This window comes from Eutrigla gurnardus, assembly GCF_963514095.1.
Source record: "Eutrigla gurnardus genome assembly, chromosome: 19".
Lineage (NCBI taxonomy): Eukaryota > Metazoa > Chordata > Actinopteri > Perciformes > Triglidae > Eutrigla > Eutrigla gurnardus.
The window spans coordinates 10881852-10899013 of record NC_139930.1 but is presented as its reverse complement, the minus strand read 5'-3'; the positions used below and the strand labels follow the sequence as shown (position 1 = coordinate 10899013).

General features: G+C 44.2%; 2 protein-coding genes across 2 annotated transcripts in view; one reads left to right on the top strand and one right to left on the bottom strand.

Annotated features, from left to right (window-relative positions):
• Positions 1-17162, bottom strand: part of astn2 (astrotactin 2) — a 232385-nt gene that overhangs the window by 39835 nt on the left and 175388 nt on the right. The window contains exons 14-17 of the mRNA XM_084036066.1: positions 16299-16423; positions 15061-15165; positions 14654-14833; positions 3310-3635 (exon numbers count right to left, since the gene is read on the bottom strand). Coding sequence (XP_083892192.1) covers positions 3310-3635; positions 14654-14833; positions 15061-15165; positions 16299-16423 — 736 coding nt within the window. The remainder of the gene's footprint in view (positions 1-3309; positions 3636-14653; positions 14834-15060; positions 15166-16298; positions 16424-17162) is intronic.
• On the top strand, positions 7641-13302 carry trim32 (tripartite motif containing 32). The gene is made up of 2 exons (XM_084036067.1): positions 7641-7745; positions 8525-13302. The coding sequence occupies exon 2, from the start codon at positions 8538-8540 to the stop codon at positions 10593-10595; it is 2058 nt and encodes a 685-aa protein (XP_083892193.1). The 5' UTR covers positions 7641-7745; positions 8525-8537; the 3' UTR covers positions 10596-13302.

Below are 17162 nucleotides of genomic sequence, written 5' to 3'. Positions count from 1 at the left end.
GACTGGAAACATTCTCAGACATATTCTGAAAGGTCTTTGCATTATTTTGTCCACCACATGTATATCATGTTGCCTACATTAGCGTTAGCTAGTTGTACCTAATAAACTGAAAATGGTGTGGAGTATGTACTGGTCATAGAGAGTTTAGAAGATTCTGTTTAATGATCTATATGAGCGTGCACTCTCCTTGGTACTGAAGTGATGTCCTTGGGATCAACACTTTTTTTCCCCTTCCAGTGTGTGCATTAGATTACGAGATCTGCTGGACCAGCCACTGAAAGTACGCCTGACCCTCTCCCCTGTATAATGCTGCTACCGCTTTGGTGCAAACATGTTGTTGCTCTTTTACTCCTGTGCCTCGTTCTGCCCCCACTGAGTAGGTTGTAGACCCTGCGAGGGGCTGCAGTAGTGCCTTCCGGTGAGAGCATGACAGCGGCCGTTCGGCAAGATATAGAGCATTCTGACCCATTAGACTCACAACCAATTTGTTCAAAAGGTTTGCCATAATTCAGTCACAGCATCACAGGACATAGGACCCCTGGCAAGCTCTACAGGCGTTAGTTTATTTATTTATCCACTGAGGTATTTTTCTCTGGCACTAAAACAGGGGAGTATCTGTGTGTGTGTGTGTGTGTGTGTGTGTGTGTATTTGCGTGCACGCCCCAGGCCTGTAAGCAAGACCACCTTAGTCGAGTCCAAGCCAATTCCAAGACCGGTTCCAGTCGAATTCAAGTTAAGACCAGGTTTTAAGCAAGCCAAGTATTCAATGGCAAGACAATGAGCAAGGAAACCCCAAACCTTTCCATGCAAATGCAAAACAAAATCATTATGTTTCTTCCGAATAACAGGTCTACAATTTTAAAAGGAAAAAAAAATGTCCCCACTGTTTAGCCATGCAGATATTGATGCTTTTATTTGCTAGGGTTTTGAGAAATAAATGCAATACATTAATAAACAATGGAGGTGAAGGCAATTTTAGTTGTGCTGTTAATGGAAAAGAGAAGCATTAACTTAAAAGATGTCTTTTCGGTATAAAAGCATCCCTATTACTCTGCAGATTCACAGTTCTTCCTCCTGAAGAAACAAAAGCAACTTTTGGACAGTGAAGCCTGTGGATGATCCAGAAGGGGCATTTTTTTTTAAGTGGAAAGAGTTGCTGTTTATGTATTTTTTAGTGTCACATTTCAGTGCTGTGAGCTCCATGCAGGGAAATATATCAACAACGGATATCATAAAATCTGGACATGCCAATATAAAACTACCAGCATGGATAGATGCATAGATTCCCATTGTAACAAACCCTCTGGCTTAATAATGAGGAGATTGATATGAAAGTGATGTGTCCTGTCAAACCGCCGGGAAGCCAGGGAGAGGTCACTGAAAGATGCATAGCTGAGAAAGGAGGGAGGAAAGAGGGCCAGAGGAGATTGACAGGTCCATGTAAACCCTGTATTGGGTACATCTAATCATAAACTGGACAACTAAGCCTCTATTTTGATGGCTTCGGGGGGTTTAAGGTAAAAAAAAAGAGAAAAAAATCATCTCTGAGAAAGCTTTTGCAACATGGCAGCTGTCTTCCCAGATAGACCCAGCCAAGTAGAAAGATAGTCTCAAGCTAAAGTGTGTGTGAGACAGACACACACAAAGACAGGAAAGAATGAGCCGTGTGTGTGTGTGTGTGCGCGTGCGTGCATGTTGTTTTGTCGGCCGTCTCTAATGCAATGTATGTGCCTTTCAGACGAGCGGCAGCAGCAGTTGCGGCCAAGAGAAGAAGAGAAAGAGAGGAAAAGAGGAGCAGAGTGATGGACTCCCCTCCCTCCAAAGAGGTCGATGACATCAATAAGAGGCTAATAATCCTGCCTCAAGCTAGCTCAGAAGGGCTTGCCAGAGCGATCCACTGCAGTCTAGCCCTTCTCGTCCTCCTCCTCATACATCTCACTCTCTACATCCCCTGAAGACCATGGGTTGGGCAGGGGGAGAGAGAGGAGGATGGATAGCGAGGTGTTTGGATAGAGAGGGGGGAAAAGAGACATTTTGCTCTTCCTCACGTTTAGCTATCGATGAGGCCCACTAGGGATCGTCTCATATCGATTGTGCCTTCTTTTCTTTGGGGCTGTGGTGCTTGTTATGGACGGCACGTACAGGGGGCTTTGTTGTGTGTATGTGTGTGTGTTGCATCTCAATGCACATATATATATGTGTGTGTGTGTGTGTGTGTGTGTGTGCCTCTGGTATTGTTGTTGCCTGCAGTCGTTTCTGAAGGTCCCCGTGGCGTGTGTGCATGCGTTGGGTGTGAGTCACCTGGAATCAGCTCTGCGTCGGCTTGCTCACGCACACACACACAGAGGACATGTCTACCGGACGTCAGGTAGCGAGACGACGTCTTGCAACGAAGCCCAAACAGCGCAAATTGCGGTAAACTAAATGTCAAGTGAAGCCAGAGCCCCCTCCTAAATTACCTTATGGAAAAGACATCTGATATGATTAACTTCCCACGGCACAAAGATCCAACATACAGGATGAATCATAAACACAACATGTGGCCATTAGGCTGATATCCTCTAGTGTGTGTGTGTGTGTATATATATATACACACACACACATATCAACTTCCCCACAAGAGGAGAAAACCATGATGTCATCTTTTTATGCCCCCCTGTATTACAGTGCTCATTTCCAGTGGTCAAAGTTAACCAACTAATGCCATCTAGAGGAGGCGATTTGTTACAACCGCCTCGGTTAATGCGCTTCAGAGGACAATGGATGTCTACAGTCTGAGAGGATTACGCCATCGACACATGGCACGAGACCACGCATGAAAATCACAGTGAACAATTAACATGTGCCTCCTCCACATGCGGAGCAGATTGCACCTTTTATCACAGGGAAACGCGACATGTGTTAATCGCCTCGCATTTATGAAAAACGGATGTTTGCAAAAGAAGGTGGCCATCCAGTTGGAAGTTAGATTCATATTTACTCAGGATTTCAAAGAGAGCCGGGCTTCAATATTATATATGTATTTTTTCCTGTCATTCAGAAACACGTTTGACTTTTTTCCTCCAGTGGGTTGGTTGATGCATCACATCTGACCTGACTTCTTCTTCTCTTTCTGGTTTTATGGTCACTTACCGTGACTCCCCCTCCCCTACAAACACATCCCAGGCATACAAGCACACACACACACACACACACACACACACACACACACACACACACACACACACACACACACACACACACACACACACACACACACACACACACACACACACACACACACTTCCTCGCCCCATGCTGCTTTCTCACCTCTTTGGTGATGTTGTCTTGGACCAGGCTGTAGAGGGGCACCACACGGCTGACTTCCAGCAGCACGGGGATGGGGGAAGGCTGCTCTCCACTCCTGCTGTTCGCAGCGTGGCCTCTCCCCGACACTCCTCCCATCACGGCCTGGTGATGGCACAGGTGGCAGCCAGCTGGACAGCTGCCCTTCTCCTCGCAGCGGATCTCCACGCCGTTCACCATGTCGTCAGACAACAGCTGGCTCTTCTGCAGCGCCGACAGGTAGCTGATGAAGGGGACCGACTTGAGCTCACGCCGCCCCCCGCCGCCGCCGATCCCCTGGTCTGTCGCCTCTGGAGGGGTGAATAAGTAGAAGAAGGGAGAGTGTAGGTAATGATAGACAACAACGTTATCCACAATCGTTATTTACATGCAATTTAAGAGGATGGAGGAAAACGGTCATCTCTTCCACATCCGTGTGGATTCGTTCCAAACTGTAAGAACAATTCCCTCTTCTCTCACTTTCTCTCATCGCTATTTCCATAAAAACAATTTACGAATCTTCACTTGGAGTTGCAAAGAACATTCACAGTCGCTCAGTTGCATGAAGTGTCCACATCTGGATTCACTTGCTTCCAAGGAAGAGAAGAGAAAAAAACAACTAATCTCTTACTGTCATCGGCTTTCAAAGACAAAGGATGAATGGGAGGAGGGGTGTCACTGGCTTCTTCTCCTGGGTGTCAATTACCATTATTTGATGTTCTCACTGGAGTCAGGGGGGGTTCTTTCTCATCATTTCCTCTTTCAGTGACAACAACAACAACAACAACAACAACAAAAGAGCCAGCGACAGCATCAGGGGAGGATTAGAAACTGGAGAGAAAGCTACTTGGGTGCTGAGTGTTACATTTGGAAGAACATTAGGCCACATGTAACAGCGGAGCCATGGTGTTTGTCATCTGTGCTGATTTGGCAGATGTGCTATTGTGTCCATTTGCTTTACAAGAACAGACACACGTGAGTTTTCAACGAGTGATAAGGTGTTATGCCAGTTATGGCATATAATTGAACTTTCAGACATGATTCATGTATATCTGCGTGTATAATTCTGCTCATCGAACCCCTTGATGTCTGGGTTGAAACACTGATTATGTAAAACACTTATGTATAGGTGTTCGTGAGTAACCTACGCACATTAATGACCTTTTTTCATCCTAATGGAAAAATAAATAGCGTCAGCCCCCTGACATGAAAGTATAAACACACGAATGTGCAAATGTTTAAGTTAGAATCACATCCCCGTTCGCATACAAACAGCGACACATAGATGGATGGAGGAAATGACCTATGCATACAGTTTTACATAAGCGCACATATGCACACACACACAAAACAAACAACACAGGCTGAGAAGAAACGAGAGCAACCCCAAAGCAGATGGAAGTGAGTAAGACAGGAGGAAAACCCCTCAACGTTATGCAAGGTGGGATAATTGGGACCAATTAGGGTAAATATTTGAAATGAATTATTTCTTGTTTTCCCATTTAAATGACAGTTGTTGTAATCATTCTTTAAACTATCATCAGTGGCAAAAAAAAGGCAACATCAGTGGACGAACCCAAAATGTGTTTGTGTGAGAAACGTGTCAAAATGTGTCCGCATGTGCAATTTCACTTGGACTCCGGTAATATCAACAATGTTGAATAAGTTAACACTGAGACATGAAAGGGGTGCGTAAACTTTCAACCATCCGTTCCTCAAACACAAACACATGCCGACACATGTGCTTCACCGGCAGGCATGTAACAGCTCGGAGAAAAACAGCTCGGGTGGGGACGTTTCTGACGACTGTTTCTGACCAATAAAAAAAAATCATATAGGCGCCATGTTGATGTGACATTTCAACCGCGCAAATAAAGCATGAACAAAAAAAAAAAGATTAAATTATAATATATCTCAAATGAGTTTTCAATTTTGAACTGAAGTAATAGAAACCACAAGGCCTTGAACTCGAAGCTGCAATAAGTTGTGTTTTCTGTGCTGTTGACTAGGTAACGAACAGGAATCATGTGATTACAGAGCATGCGGTACTGTAAAAAGGCCTGTCATGTTCTATTGTTGAAAGCCTAATAATAAAATAGTGAGCAAAATGGACTTTAGGTTAATAATGAACATGTGTTAAATCATTTCCATGCTTCGGCAAATCAATGTATTCCATTGTGATGGCTATCCAAACAACATACCGTTAAAAGTATATGACTCTGGCTAAAAAATGCAGCATTAGGCGATGACCTGAAGGAAGAAAGGGGGCTAATAGGCTAGAATTTGGGGTATATTAGTCTGGATAGGAGTCCAGTTGAGATTCTGGAAACAAGAAACGAAATATCTAACAACAACAAGAAATACAACATGTAATGTTCTATTTTTAAATGTAGAAATGCACGTAGGGTTACTGAAACTTCCAAATCCCCCACAAAGAACACCAAGGACATGACCCCAGTGTCCTCAATTGTAGCCATGACCTCGTGTTGGTGTGCGTTTGTGTGACAGAGAGCCCAGGCTGTACATACATTTATTTATGTATGTCTTTGCCGCTTACTCCATGTGTGCCTGTGTAAGACACTGGCAAGCAGTTGAAAGGGTGGGTGGTAACTTCATGTGCAATAGTATGTAAACAGGCTCAAGGGGTGGCCCCCGAGAGCCCACATGCACTTCTTGAGGCAACGCAGACACAGCAAAGAGCTGTCGTCACCCAGCTCTCACGATAAAGCCCCGGAGCTCCGGTTGGCCCGCGGCTAGCCGGTCTTATTCGCTCTCACCCCCTTAAACTCAATGCAATTGTTTACATCTATGTAAACGAATTCATGTGATGAAAGATTTGGCACTGTCACGTCTTGGCAGAGATAATAGCCAGGAGAAAATAGAGCCAGAGGCAATGTGATTGTCCGAATTAGCTGACATTAATAGTGCACAGTGTATTTCTTCGTTTTCCCCCTAATTTTGAATCTTTTATTTGCTTTTTTTGGGACTTTTACAATGTCTTCTTGTTTTCTTTACTCTCTTGTTTTGAGACTGGTAGCAAACCGCCGTAACTATTTCCATCTGGGATCACTAAAGTACTGTGTCTGGGTGTCTGTTTATTTCGTGTTTGTGCAATCTACAGTTTTACTGACCAACGGTGACACCCTTCACGAGGGTGAATTAAATAGCACCACATGGATTTTGTGCAGTGAAGGGAGTGGCCCTTCGTTCGCATATGACATCTCTTCGCTGCGTGAAATGGAGTTGACGCTCACTTGCTTGTCATCAAACACGGTGAAAAGATAAATGGAGTGAATTTCCTAGCCATTGATCTTGCACTGCCTTTGTTAATTAAAATGTCTTTGTAGACTGGTTGCAGTATAATTACTCATGAGGGACACATCCCCTCTGGCCAGGGTTATGTTGCCCAGGCAACAACAGCTAAGGTGTCAGATATCTTCCATAGCAATTTAATACAGATGTTGTTAGATGTGGTTACTGTTGGCATTATTGTTTTTGCTTTATTAAACCAGCTGCCAGTGCTACATGTAACACAGTCCTCTGATTTTAACGGACCCTCGTTATCTTCAGTAGCTCATATTCCTTATTAATATTACATAATGTTGGTATAGCAAGTGACACATGGTCATACAATGTGCATTTGTGTGAGTTGCTTGTGTACAATGTACCATTCCAATAACATTTGTAACACCGTGCTATATCACTAACACTGCTAGGCCAGAATTCAATATAATTGAATAAATATGTTAAATGACAATCAAAAAGTAAGTTATATATTTCTTGACCAAAGAAAAGCAGACGGTTTCTAATGTAATTCCCACATTTACTCATCACTTTGTGTGCACGGGTGCTGCAGGGACATCTTCTCGAAGACTTATGCTGACATCTAGTGGTCACTCTCTATAATTACAATGGTCACCACAGCTGGACGCTTTCAAATGCAGTTGTAGCCCGTCGGCAGTAGGCTTCGGGTTCTCTCTGCTAGACGTATTTCGTCACTTATCGTATATGTTATGTATAATAAAAAATAATATGTATATATTATTTAACGGATAGACTGGTACAATAATGAAGTATATATTGCTGATGAACTCAAAAATAACCACTGTCATTTTAACATAATAAGTCGGGACACGTTTCAGTATATTTAATTACAAATTGCTCGGAGACGTATAGAGCAGCCACTATGCATGTCGGGAACATTAACCGGGTCGGCATTAGGGCCTTGGTGCCACCGTGTCCAGCCCGCAGCAGCCAATCAAAACAGGCGGTCTCGGCGCTTTGCGTATTACGTGCTACTGCGTACGTGACGTCGTCAACACTGCAGTTTCTCCTCTCACTGCCAGCTGCAATAGCAGAACCACAACACGCCCATCACAAAAACCCCGTGAACGTCTAACCAGCTAACGTTTGAAGAAAAGGTAACGTTCAAGACGGGAACGTCAAAAGAGAAATATTCCAATGAGCTGCATTGTGTTGCTGAATGTGAATGTGTTGCTATGACGAGCAGCCCTGTGGTTTGTGTTGAATAACGTTGTCGCGTTGTATTCAAGGGACAGTGTACACGTTTGTTGTTTATATGTGTCGACAGGCCTCCGACTTACTTGTCCTAAAATGAGTGCAGTTCGTTCACTAGTGTTGGACTGTTAGGTCGACCTACTTCTAAGCACCGTCCTGCCCTCAAGATAGTTAGCTCGCTCACTACAGTAATGGCGTGTGACGATTGTGTTTCAGTGATAGCCTAAAGGCAAATAACAACAATTAGCCCAACTCGCGTCAGTGTGGAAGCTTCTTTTTGTTTTAGCAGCAAGCACTACTAGCACACCTCGTTGACTAACCTTAGACAGATGTCGTCATTGAATGGTTTCCTGTTCACCCGATAAGCCATTTCCGCCACATGTCTATGTGCGTTACTGTCGGCTTCACTGCAACAACTAGCCACCGTGAAGCAGAGACGAGCTAGCTTGTTTTGCTAGTTAAAGCGCACTACATGCTTAATAAATCCCCCCCCCCCCCCCCCTCTGCTAATTAGCACATTATGATCAGTCAGACGAGCACCATTTACTCTTGTTATTTCAGCATCAATTTTCTATGCTAAAAAATGTGCTGCTTAACAACAACTGTCATGTCTCAGAAGTTGAACACAAGGCATAGTAAATCCTCAGCTTCAGTTAATGACATTGTGCTTTACTCTTTGTAGAACCTCACACAGAATGGAGGCTGCACCTTCCCCGCTGGACCAGGATCTAATGAGGGAGGTCCTTGAATGCCCCATATGCCTGGAGACCTACAACCAGGATCAAATGAGACCCAAACTGCTGCAGTGTGGTCACACAGTGTGCCGGCAGTGTCTGGAAAAGCTGTTGGCCAACACCATAAATGGCGTGCGCTGCCCATTCTGTAGCAAGGTGTCCCGTATGAGCAGCATCTCCCAGCTGGCTGATAATCTCACTGTGCTCAAGATCCTAGATTGCACTACATCCTGCAGCGCCGCCACTGCCGCCCTAATGTGCAAGTACTGCTGCAACCGCCTCCCACGACACTACTGCCACGATTGTGCCACGGTCCTCTGTGAGCTCTGTAAAGGGGAGGGTCCGCTGCATCAAGGCCATTCAGTCCAGCCGATAAGGGTGGCGGCCGAACAGCGTCGCAAAGAACTGGGCGGCAAAATGACTTCTCTGCGTGATGTTATGGGCGAAATTCAGAAGAAAAAGGCAGTAATTGAAAATATTTCAAAGTCCCTGAGGCTTAAGTACCAGGCAGTGCAGCAGGACTATAGTTCAGCTGAGTTGCGTCTTCAAGAGGAACTCAGCAGGTCTCGGAGGACATTCACAATTTCCATGGCAGAAGTGGAGAAGCTAAACGGGCAGGTCCTGGAGGAGCAGACATATCTTCTTAACATTGCAGAGGTAAAAGTGGTGTCACGCTGTGATTACCTGACAATGCTGGCGAGGCAGAGCGATACCGCTTTGCTAAAGGATGATGGCGAAGGCAGTGATGATGAAGAGCTGGATTTGAGGACTAGCTTGCCCACCATGTTTCAGCTGCAAGAGCCAGAGCTGGTCAGAGCAGAGCACTCTAAACCTGTGGAAGTGGGCCAAGTGATCACCAAAACATACAGTGTCAATACAGAGGATGAGCAGAGTGGTTTGGAGGTTGCACTTGAGGGCGATTTAGAGAGTGTTGCTGGGGCAATGGGGGCTAAAGGTTATGGAAGGGGGGCTCCAGTGGATCTGTACCGAGACATTGACATGGTCACATCTGTAGAGGAGCAGGTATGTGGTTCACCATGCAGCTTTAAATCAAAGTCCATGGATGCGGGTGGGGGGTCACCTGGAAGAGCTGGGGCAAGTGCAGGGCCCCTCGTCTGCCAGTTTGTGAAGAAGATGGGCTGCAAGGGAACTCTACCTGGTATGTTCAATTTACCAGTCAGCATCTGTGTAACGGCACAAGGGGAGGTCCTGGTGGCTGACCGAGGGAACTACCGCATCCAGATCTTCAATCGCAAAGGTTTCCAGCGTGAAATCCGCCGCAATGCCAGTAGCATTGATAACTTTGTCCTGAGCTTCCTTGGGGCTGATCTGCCTAACCTCATCCCCTTATCCATCGCGGTCACGACTCAAGGACTGATTGGGGTGACGGACAACTACGACAACTCGGTTAAAGTCTACGCTATGGATGGGCACTGTGTGGCTTGCCATAAGAACCAGCTGATCAAACCCTGGGGCATCGCTGCCATGCCGTCGGGTCAGTTTGTGGTGTCGGATGTGGAAGGTGGCAAGCTGTGGTGTCTAACCGTAGACCGCAACATAGGCGTGGTCAGCTACAACCGATTGTGCTCTGCCGTGCGACCAAAATTTGTGACATGTGGTGCAAATGGAACAGTCTACTTCACCCAGGGCCTGGCCCTGAACTTTGAGAAACGTCTCAACGAGCCCCACCTGGAAGGCGGCTTCTCTATTGGCTCAGTGGATGCAGAGGGCCAGCTAGGCAAGCAGATCAGCCATTTCTTCTCAGAGGCGGAGGACTTCCGCTGCATCACCGGCATGTGTGTGGATGCCAATGGGGATCTGCTGGTTACGGACAGTGGCAGGAAAGAAATCCTCCAGTTTCCCAAAGAGGGTGGATTCAAAGTCCTCGTCCACGAAGGGCTGACCTGTCCTGTAGGAGTGGCCACCACCCAGAAAGGACAACTCCTGGTGCTGGATTGTTGGGACCACTGTGTCAAAGTCTACACATACATTCAGAGGAGGCACTCCTCCACGTCCTAGAGGAGCGACACAGTCCATCTGCACACGAGCACGAGGGGTTTAGTAGGTATGTGTTGGTAGGTGTGTATGGAAGTTTGGAAAAGGTAGAATCCCACTGTTATCTGTCACTTTAAATCTCACTACAGCTTTCACCGGGTTATTAAATCAATTTTCTCCTCGGTGTGGTTCAGTTTAAAACCCACTGGATTTTGAAGTAATACCTCAAAATTAAAAATCCGCTACTTAAGCTGCCTCCTACGTGATTATTTGAATGGACCACGACACTGAAACAGACCATGCAGCATTTTTTACATCAAAGAATAGTGGCATAAGTCGTTAACATAAGCGAAAGAAGCCATTGATGTCAAAAGCTAGTGCAGGCACAGAGAACAGATGATTTCCCATCCTCACTGCCGTATCCACCATTCAGCCCGACTGCGTGTGATGCTTTTGACTGATCAGGCTCAGCTTTGCAAAGGAGAAACAGGAGGAAGAAGAGCTTTAAATTAACATGTATTTACATATGAAATTAAGCATCCAAAGGCTTTTGGCCTGTGAAGCACTTTACTCGTGACACAACACTGTTTCTTCGTGTTTAGGTTTTAGTAGCACAGACTAACTGGTGTTGCAGAATGCAGCTTTGAAGTTTACGGTGCAGTTAGCGAATGATTACAGCGACACAGCTCAGCACTCACTGAAGTGCATTCAGTAACATTCAGACATTAAGGGTTGGATTATTACGTTACAGGATCGAGGGATGAACAGTCGCATGACAGGGACATCTGGGTAATATGGGGCAATGGGTTCTGTTGGTTAACACTTCTTTGAGGGTGGCTGAGTTAATGCAATCTAAATTTGGGTTACTGATGTTTAGTTTGTAGATGACTTAATCATTTTGTCCTGTTACTTATTAATACTGTATAGCTAGCCCGTGTGCTGTTTACTTTTGGAGCAGCACATGAGCTTAAAATACTTTTTCAGAGCAAATATTACTACAATCTACTGCCTGTTTGACAAACTGTATTCCCTCTTGATGTTCTTTCATTCAACCCTCCCCGGGGTGACGTTCCAGCCACAGCCTCACTCACCAGGAGGCAGGCTGGGGCAACATATGCAAGATAATGTTATTGTCATCTGGTCTGGACCCTGTTCCTCGATGTTCTGCTCAGCCAAACATATACGTCCCCTTCTGCCTGCCTTTTAATTAACCATTAAACAACAACAACAAACAATGTATCTCCTAGTTGTAGTCCTATAATCATTATGAGGGTAGCAAAGCTTCCAGACCACCTTTGTAATCTGGACGGCTCTGTTCTTTAGCTCCAGCTACATCTTACGATCAACACTTTTTGTTGCGATGCCAGTATAGCAAATGGCTCCAGCGCATTAAAGGAACAGCAGGCACATCCGACTTGAATACTGTTTTACTTTTATCTTTTAACTTTGTTCAAACCTGACGTTTATTCCAGAGAACTTATTCCATGCCATTGTTTTCTCACCCCTGGCCCGTGGATACACAATCTTTTTTGGGATCACCGGCAGAAGTATTCAGAGTAGCGCTGCCGGGATAATGACGAGCGAAACCTCCAGCATCACACGGCAAACCTGGCTTTGTTCCACTGGGGTGTGTTGTTTCCGTGCTGCTGTGTCTCCCTCAGGTTTATATTCAACACTAGGCAACTTGTTCTCCACTGTTTGGCCTTTATGACCATATACAGAACAGTGTTTTGCCTGTTAGTCAACATTACATATATATCGGCATGCACTCCATTCGTTATTTTATTGAATTTACTGAATTCCTGAGTCCATGTGCAGCAAGAGATGATGCTTTCAAGTAAAATAGCAGTAGAAGGCACCTTTATTTCAATATTTTGTGGCCTAAATATGGGGAATCAAGTTAATCATTGAAATCTGCCCATGTTTGCAACATATTCTATGTCAATAAAAGTTATGAAAAATAAATATGCCTTCCCGCCAATACGTATCTTCCAGTCCAGATATGCTCAAAAGAGCATATCACGTACGTTTCCAGCCTTAAAATAAATAATTTCACTAAGCTAACCTTAATTCCCTGTTAAACAGCAACATGCAAATATATGTATCTGAGAATCGAATTATCATGAAAAATAAGTGTTTTTAATACTTTCGAATAAGCAAAGTGGTGGGTAGGAAAAAAAACAAGTAAGCATCAGGTAAAGTCTCAGTCACTTCCTTATTCCTTCCTTACTTTGACATGATGTTATTTGTTTTAGTGTTAGGGCCATGTGTATCTCCACACTAAACTAATAGATTGTAATTCAAGGTTGTCTCAGATGCATGTCCACCCTGCCAAAAAACTGTTGTTTTTTCTCAGTGCTTTCAGCTTATTCATGGTCACTAGAAGTAGTACTCACTAGAAAATATTCAACTTTAACAGTGACAAAAAATATGCATAAAATGCTAGAAAATTCAAGTGTCCTTGTGTTAGTGTGCTGAACATTACCTGGATATTTTTTATTCTATGTCACTGTAGAGATAGGTATTTCTTTGCATATTTCAATGTTTATTAATTCATACCGTTGGATCGTAACACTGCAATATGTCCATGAACATAACCCCCGTGTGTTTAAGGTGTTATGTCCTTTGGAGGCTGTGAATTTTACAATGTGTTGACCACAGTACCGACATCTCTGTGTAGTCAAATTCACGTTTGTATCGTTGATTATCTGAGTGCAATAAATACTTACGACTGAAAGATCTGGAGCGGTTTTTCTTCATACCATTCCTACATTTGTGGGGTTTTTTTTCTTCTTTTTTTTCTATAAAATATACACGTTCATGCAACTGTGTTTTCTGTGGAACTGCAGTCAAGGCAAACCCTCTTTTGTCCCCATGATTGGCTGGCTACAGACTGCCATTTAATGTTAAAAGTAGCGGTGGTGACAAGGACAGAAATAACACGGGGACAGAAATGATAATGGTGCAATAATTCAAGGCTTTTGAAACCAATGATGAGTAAAATTTCCAAAAGCTGGAAGCTTGCTTTATAGTCTTGACGTGTCTTGATGTTGGCGGTGGAAGAAGTATTCAGATCCTTTACTTCAGTAAAATTAAAAATACAACCATATTAAAAATTCATACATATTATTAGTAACATGTACTTCAAAGTGTCAGAAATAAAAGTATTTACGCAGTGGGATGGTTCCCTGTCATTACAGGATTTGCAACAAATCCTAAGAATTGTAATGTAGTTGATGGATCCAATTTCATCTACAGTTGGGTAGTTTAATTTATTACGATGCGTTTTTTGAAGCCAAAGTTATGTAAAATCTTAATGTCTTTAATAACTAGGAGCTACGTGGATATGAAATACGCCCTGAAATGTAGTCGAATGGAGTCAAAACTAAGAGCAAACATGGATATAATTAAGAAACATAACAGTATCTTAAGAATGCTCAAAATTAAAACCAACAATATGCTTAAAATTAAATCTTATTCCATCACGTCGCTGCCATAAAGCATGTTGGCATCAGATTTGTTAGGTTTTGTATTATGGGGTAATGATGTTCAACTCTGGTCCTCCTTGACTGCAAATGTTTAACCACACTGAAAATCAGCACTTTTTTCTATGATGAATAATCAGTATTTTAAAAAACCAAACAATTTAAATGGGACAGTGCTTCAAGATTCTTTTGGGGTGTTAAGTCACACTGATGTTTAATTCAATCCATGAAGCTTAAGCTGCCTTTTAACCAGGAGGCAGGATGAAGCTTCCAAACATAACCCAGTTTAATTTATAGGCAGACAAAGTAGAACCACCATTCCTGCTAAACTTTAGTAAATCTCGCCCTTCTTCTATCCGCTGTGTAACAAAAAGTTTACGGTGTCCTGCTAACATTTAATCGTAGCCTCCTCGCCTCCATACACACATAATAGGATTTTAAATGACATCTCACATAAATCTCTCTGCCTTTAAAATCAGTAAATAGAATGTGAGGATGACATCTCCATTCATCCCTTTAGAATTCAGCTTTTATGTGTTTTTGGCCTTCCTGCCTGTCTGCCTGTCTGCCTGTCTGTCTGTCTGTCTGCCCGCTCACCTTTCTGATACTGCAGCCAGAGTTGCTGCTGGGCCTTCTTGCTGGGGAAGTAGATGCTGCAGCTGAGCTCGGAGCCATACATGGCCTCGGACACGTAGTGGCTGCCGTATTGCTGGAGAAAAGCCAGCAGCTCGTCACGTGTGCTCTCCGCTGAGAGGGTCTTCAGCACCTTAGAAAAGCCTGCCGGGTCAAAAAGGAGATGGTTTTATATCCACATCTCCGGAGAAAAGCTGACCAATCAGAGCATCTCAGAAAGAGTGTAAGAAGTGCTGCAGCGTTTTTCAGAGCATTAAAGCGTGTAAACATGTTCTAATAGCAAAAACTAAAAACACAAGTATGCACCAGGAAAGGAACATGCGAGGTCTCCTCTTTAAGAAGCCACGAGGTGAGATTCTTCAGACACTGACCTGTAGATAAGGTGATGGAGCTCAGCTTGACTTTGTACAGATTGCTGCGTACTCTCCACTGTTGAACCATTGGATAGCCCACTGCCTCGCTGAACTGGGCTTCCCCTGAGAGAGGACACGCAGACCATTTAAGGCAGGGGAGATGCAAGAAAGACAACAATTGAACACAAATCACACGACTCTGACTCAGAAACAGCAGCTGGAACTTGAAAAAAGAATTACACACAAATAAAATCCATAATTTCATTTGAAACATTTATTGCAGATCCATTGTCATCCATTATTGCCTAAACGTCACATTATCACAGCCCGTGTCCCAGCTGCTCCCCGATCAATGGTAGATATATAGTGCAACTTGAGCTCCAATTGGATTGCTGACATTAGAAGTGGGGAGCAATCTTGCCTTTCTCTGCAATTCAATTACCAAACTTTCACACCAGTTTAGAACTGAAGCCACAAAAGTGAAGAGCTGAGGAGGGAGAAAAAAAGATAAACTGCTTATGGGAACCTTGATCCTGTGGCCCTGGAAAAAACCTTTTACACCTGAGACATTCATGCACTGTGAAGAAGAGGGGCAATTTTGTTTCTCTCTCTCTGTGTGTGTTTGTGTGTGTGTGTGTGTCTGTGTCTGTGCGTGTCCAATTCTGATGAAAGCAGAACCCAAGTAAAAATCTCGGGGGGTCAATGTGGATCAAATGCCAATTTAGCTAATGGAGGTATTAGGGAGCAGAGGTGGAGGTGCAGATTTCCAGCCAAACGTCTAAGTGACTCTGGGTGGAGGTTGGGTGGAACAGTGGAGGAAAGGATAAAAGGATGAAATGGGAGGTTTGTGTCAGAGTTTACAAGGTGCAGCGCGTGCGTAAGTGTGTGGGCATTACAGTTTGTGTTGATGAAAGCATTTTAAGATGGAATTCGGGGCTTAACGGCAAAATCCCTGAATACTCAAGGACGAGTCCATATCTTTTTAAATCACTTTGCACTCTTGGATTTCACAGAAATCACCAAATCTGTTTTTACATAAAACACGGCCTGGCCAAACGTCATGACCGAGACATTACTGGGGTTTTTCTCTTCTTTAGATAGTCATTTTGGCTGTAGTCGCGTCTGAATTAAATGAGTCAGTGACCGTGAATGGATCACCAAAAAGGTGCCACCGAAAAACGCGATGAATCAAATCTGTTTGTCTATGACTCTCAAAGGGAGAGATGGGAATGGAAAACAAACTGACACCGCCTCACCTGTGAGGAGCAGCAGGTTGGGCAGCGGCTCTGACAGCACGCCTCGGCACTGTTCCTCCACTGGCAGAGGGATGACCATGAGGCCGTCGGCGAGCTGGGGGAAGTCCTTGATGAAGTTGTTGTCCCTGAAATAAAAGAAAGATTTAGTTCATCAAACTAGAGGATAACTACATCATTTACCATTTACCAGGTTATTATGTGGTAGTATTCAGTACACATTGTTATACATAGCTAACAAGTACTTACAAGGTCACTACCTAGTAACAACCCATGGAGACTACAAAGATCCACACCTCTACTTTCTCTAAAGGTTGTGTTTAACAGTCAGAGGTGCAGCTACAATTTCCAAACTCCATGAAAACAACTCAACAACAATAAATATCTACAATCCTGACGTGTCCAGGTGCCCCGTCTGGCCTCCTGAATCATTCAGAGACAGGGATTTGGAGATTTCACCGCCTTTCCCCCCCCTGAGAATGTTTTATGTGCCGATATGAAGGCGGCCGGCTCATTGGACGCTCACAATTAGTGAGGAATATATCCCAAAACACATCAAGGCGTGGACGCGGTCTCTCGTCACCATCGCGATCCGTTCCGCCCAACGAGCGACGGCATTAAAGACTCCCCCGCCGTTTGAGCGCACATCAATACGAAGCCAAAAAAGGGTGCGGGGATGTGTGCGTGTGATGCTTGGCGGACACATAAAGGAAACAGTTGTGTCCTCCCAGTTTGAGGGCAGAACAGGCAGCTGCAGGCAAAGATAAGACAGACCCCCCCTTGGAATCTCTCCCTTTCTCTCTGCTGGAGATGATAAGTACAAGAAAGGATGGTAATGTGAGCAGAAGTGAAGGGATGAGGAGGAGA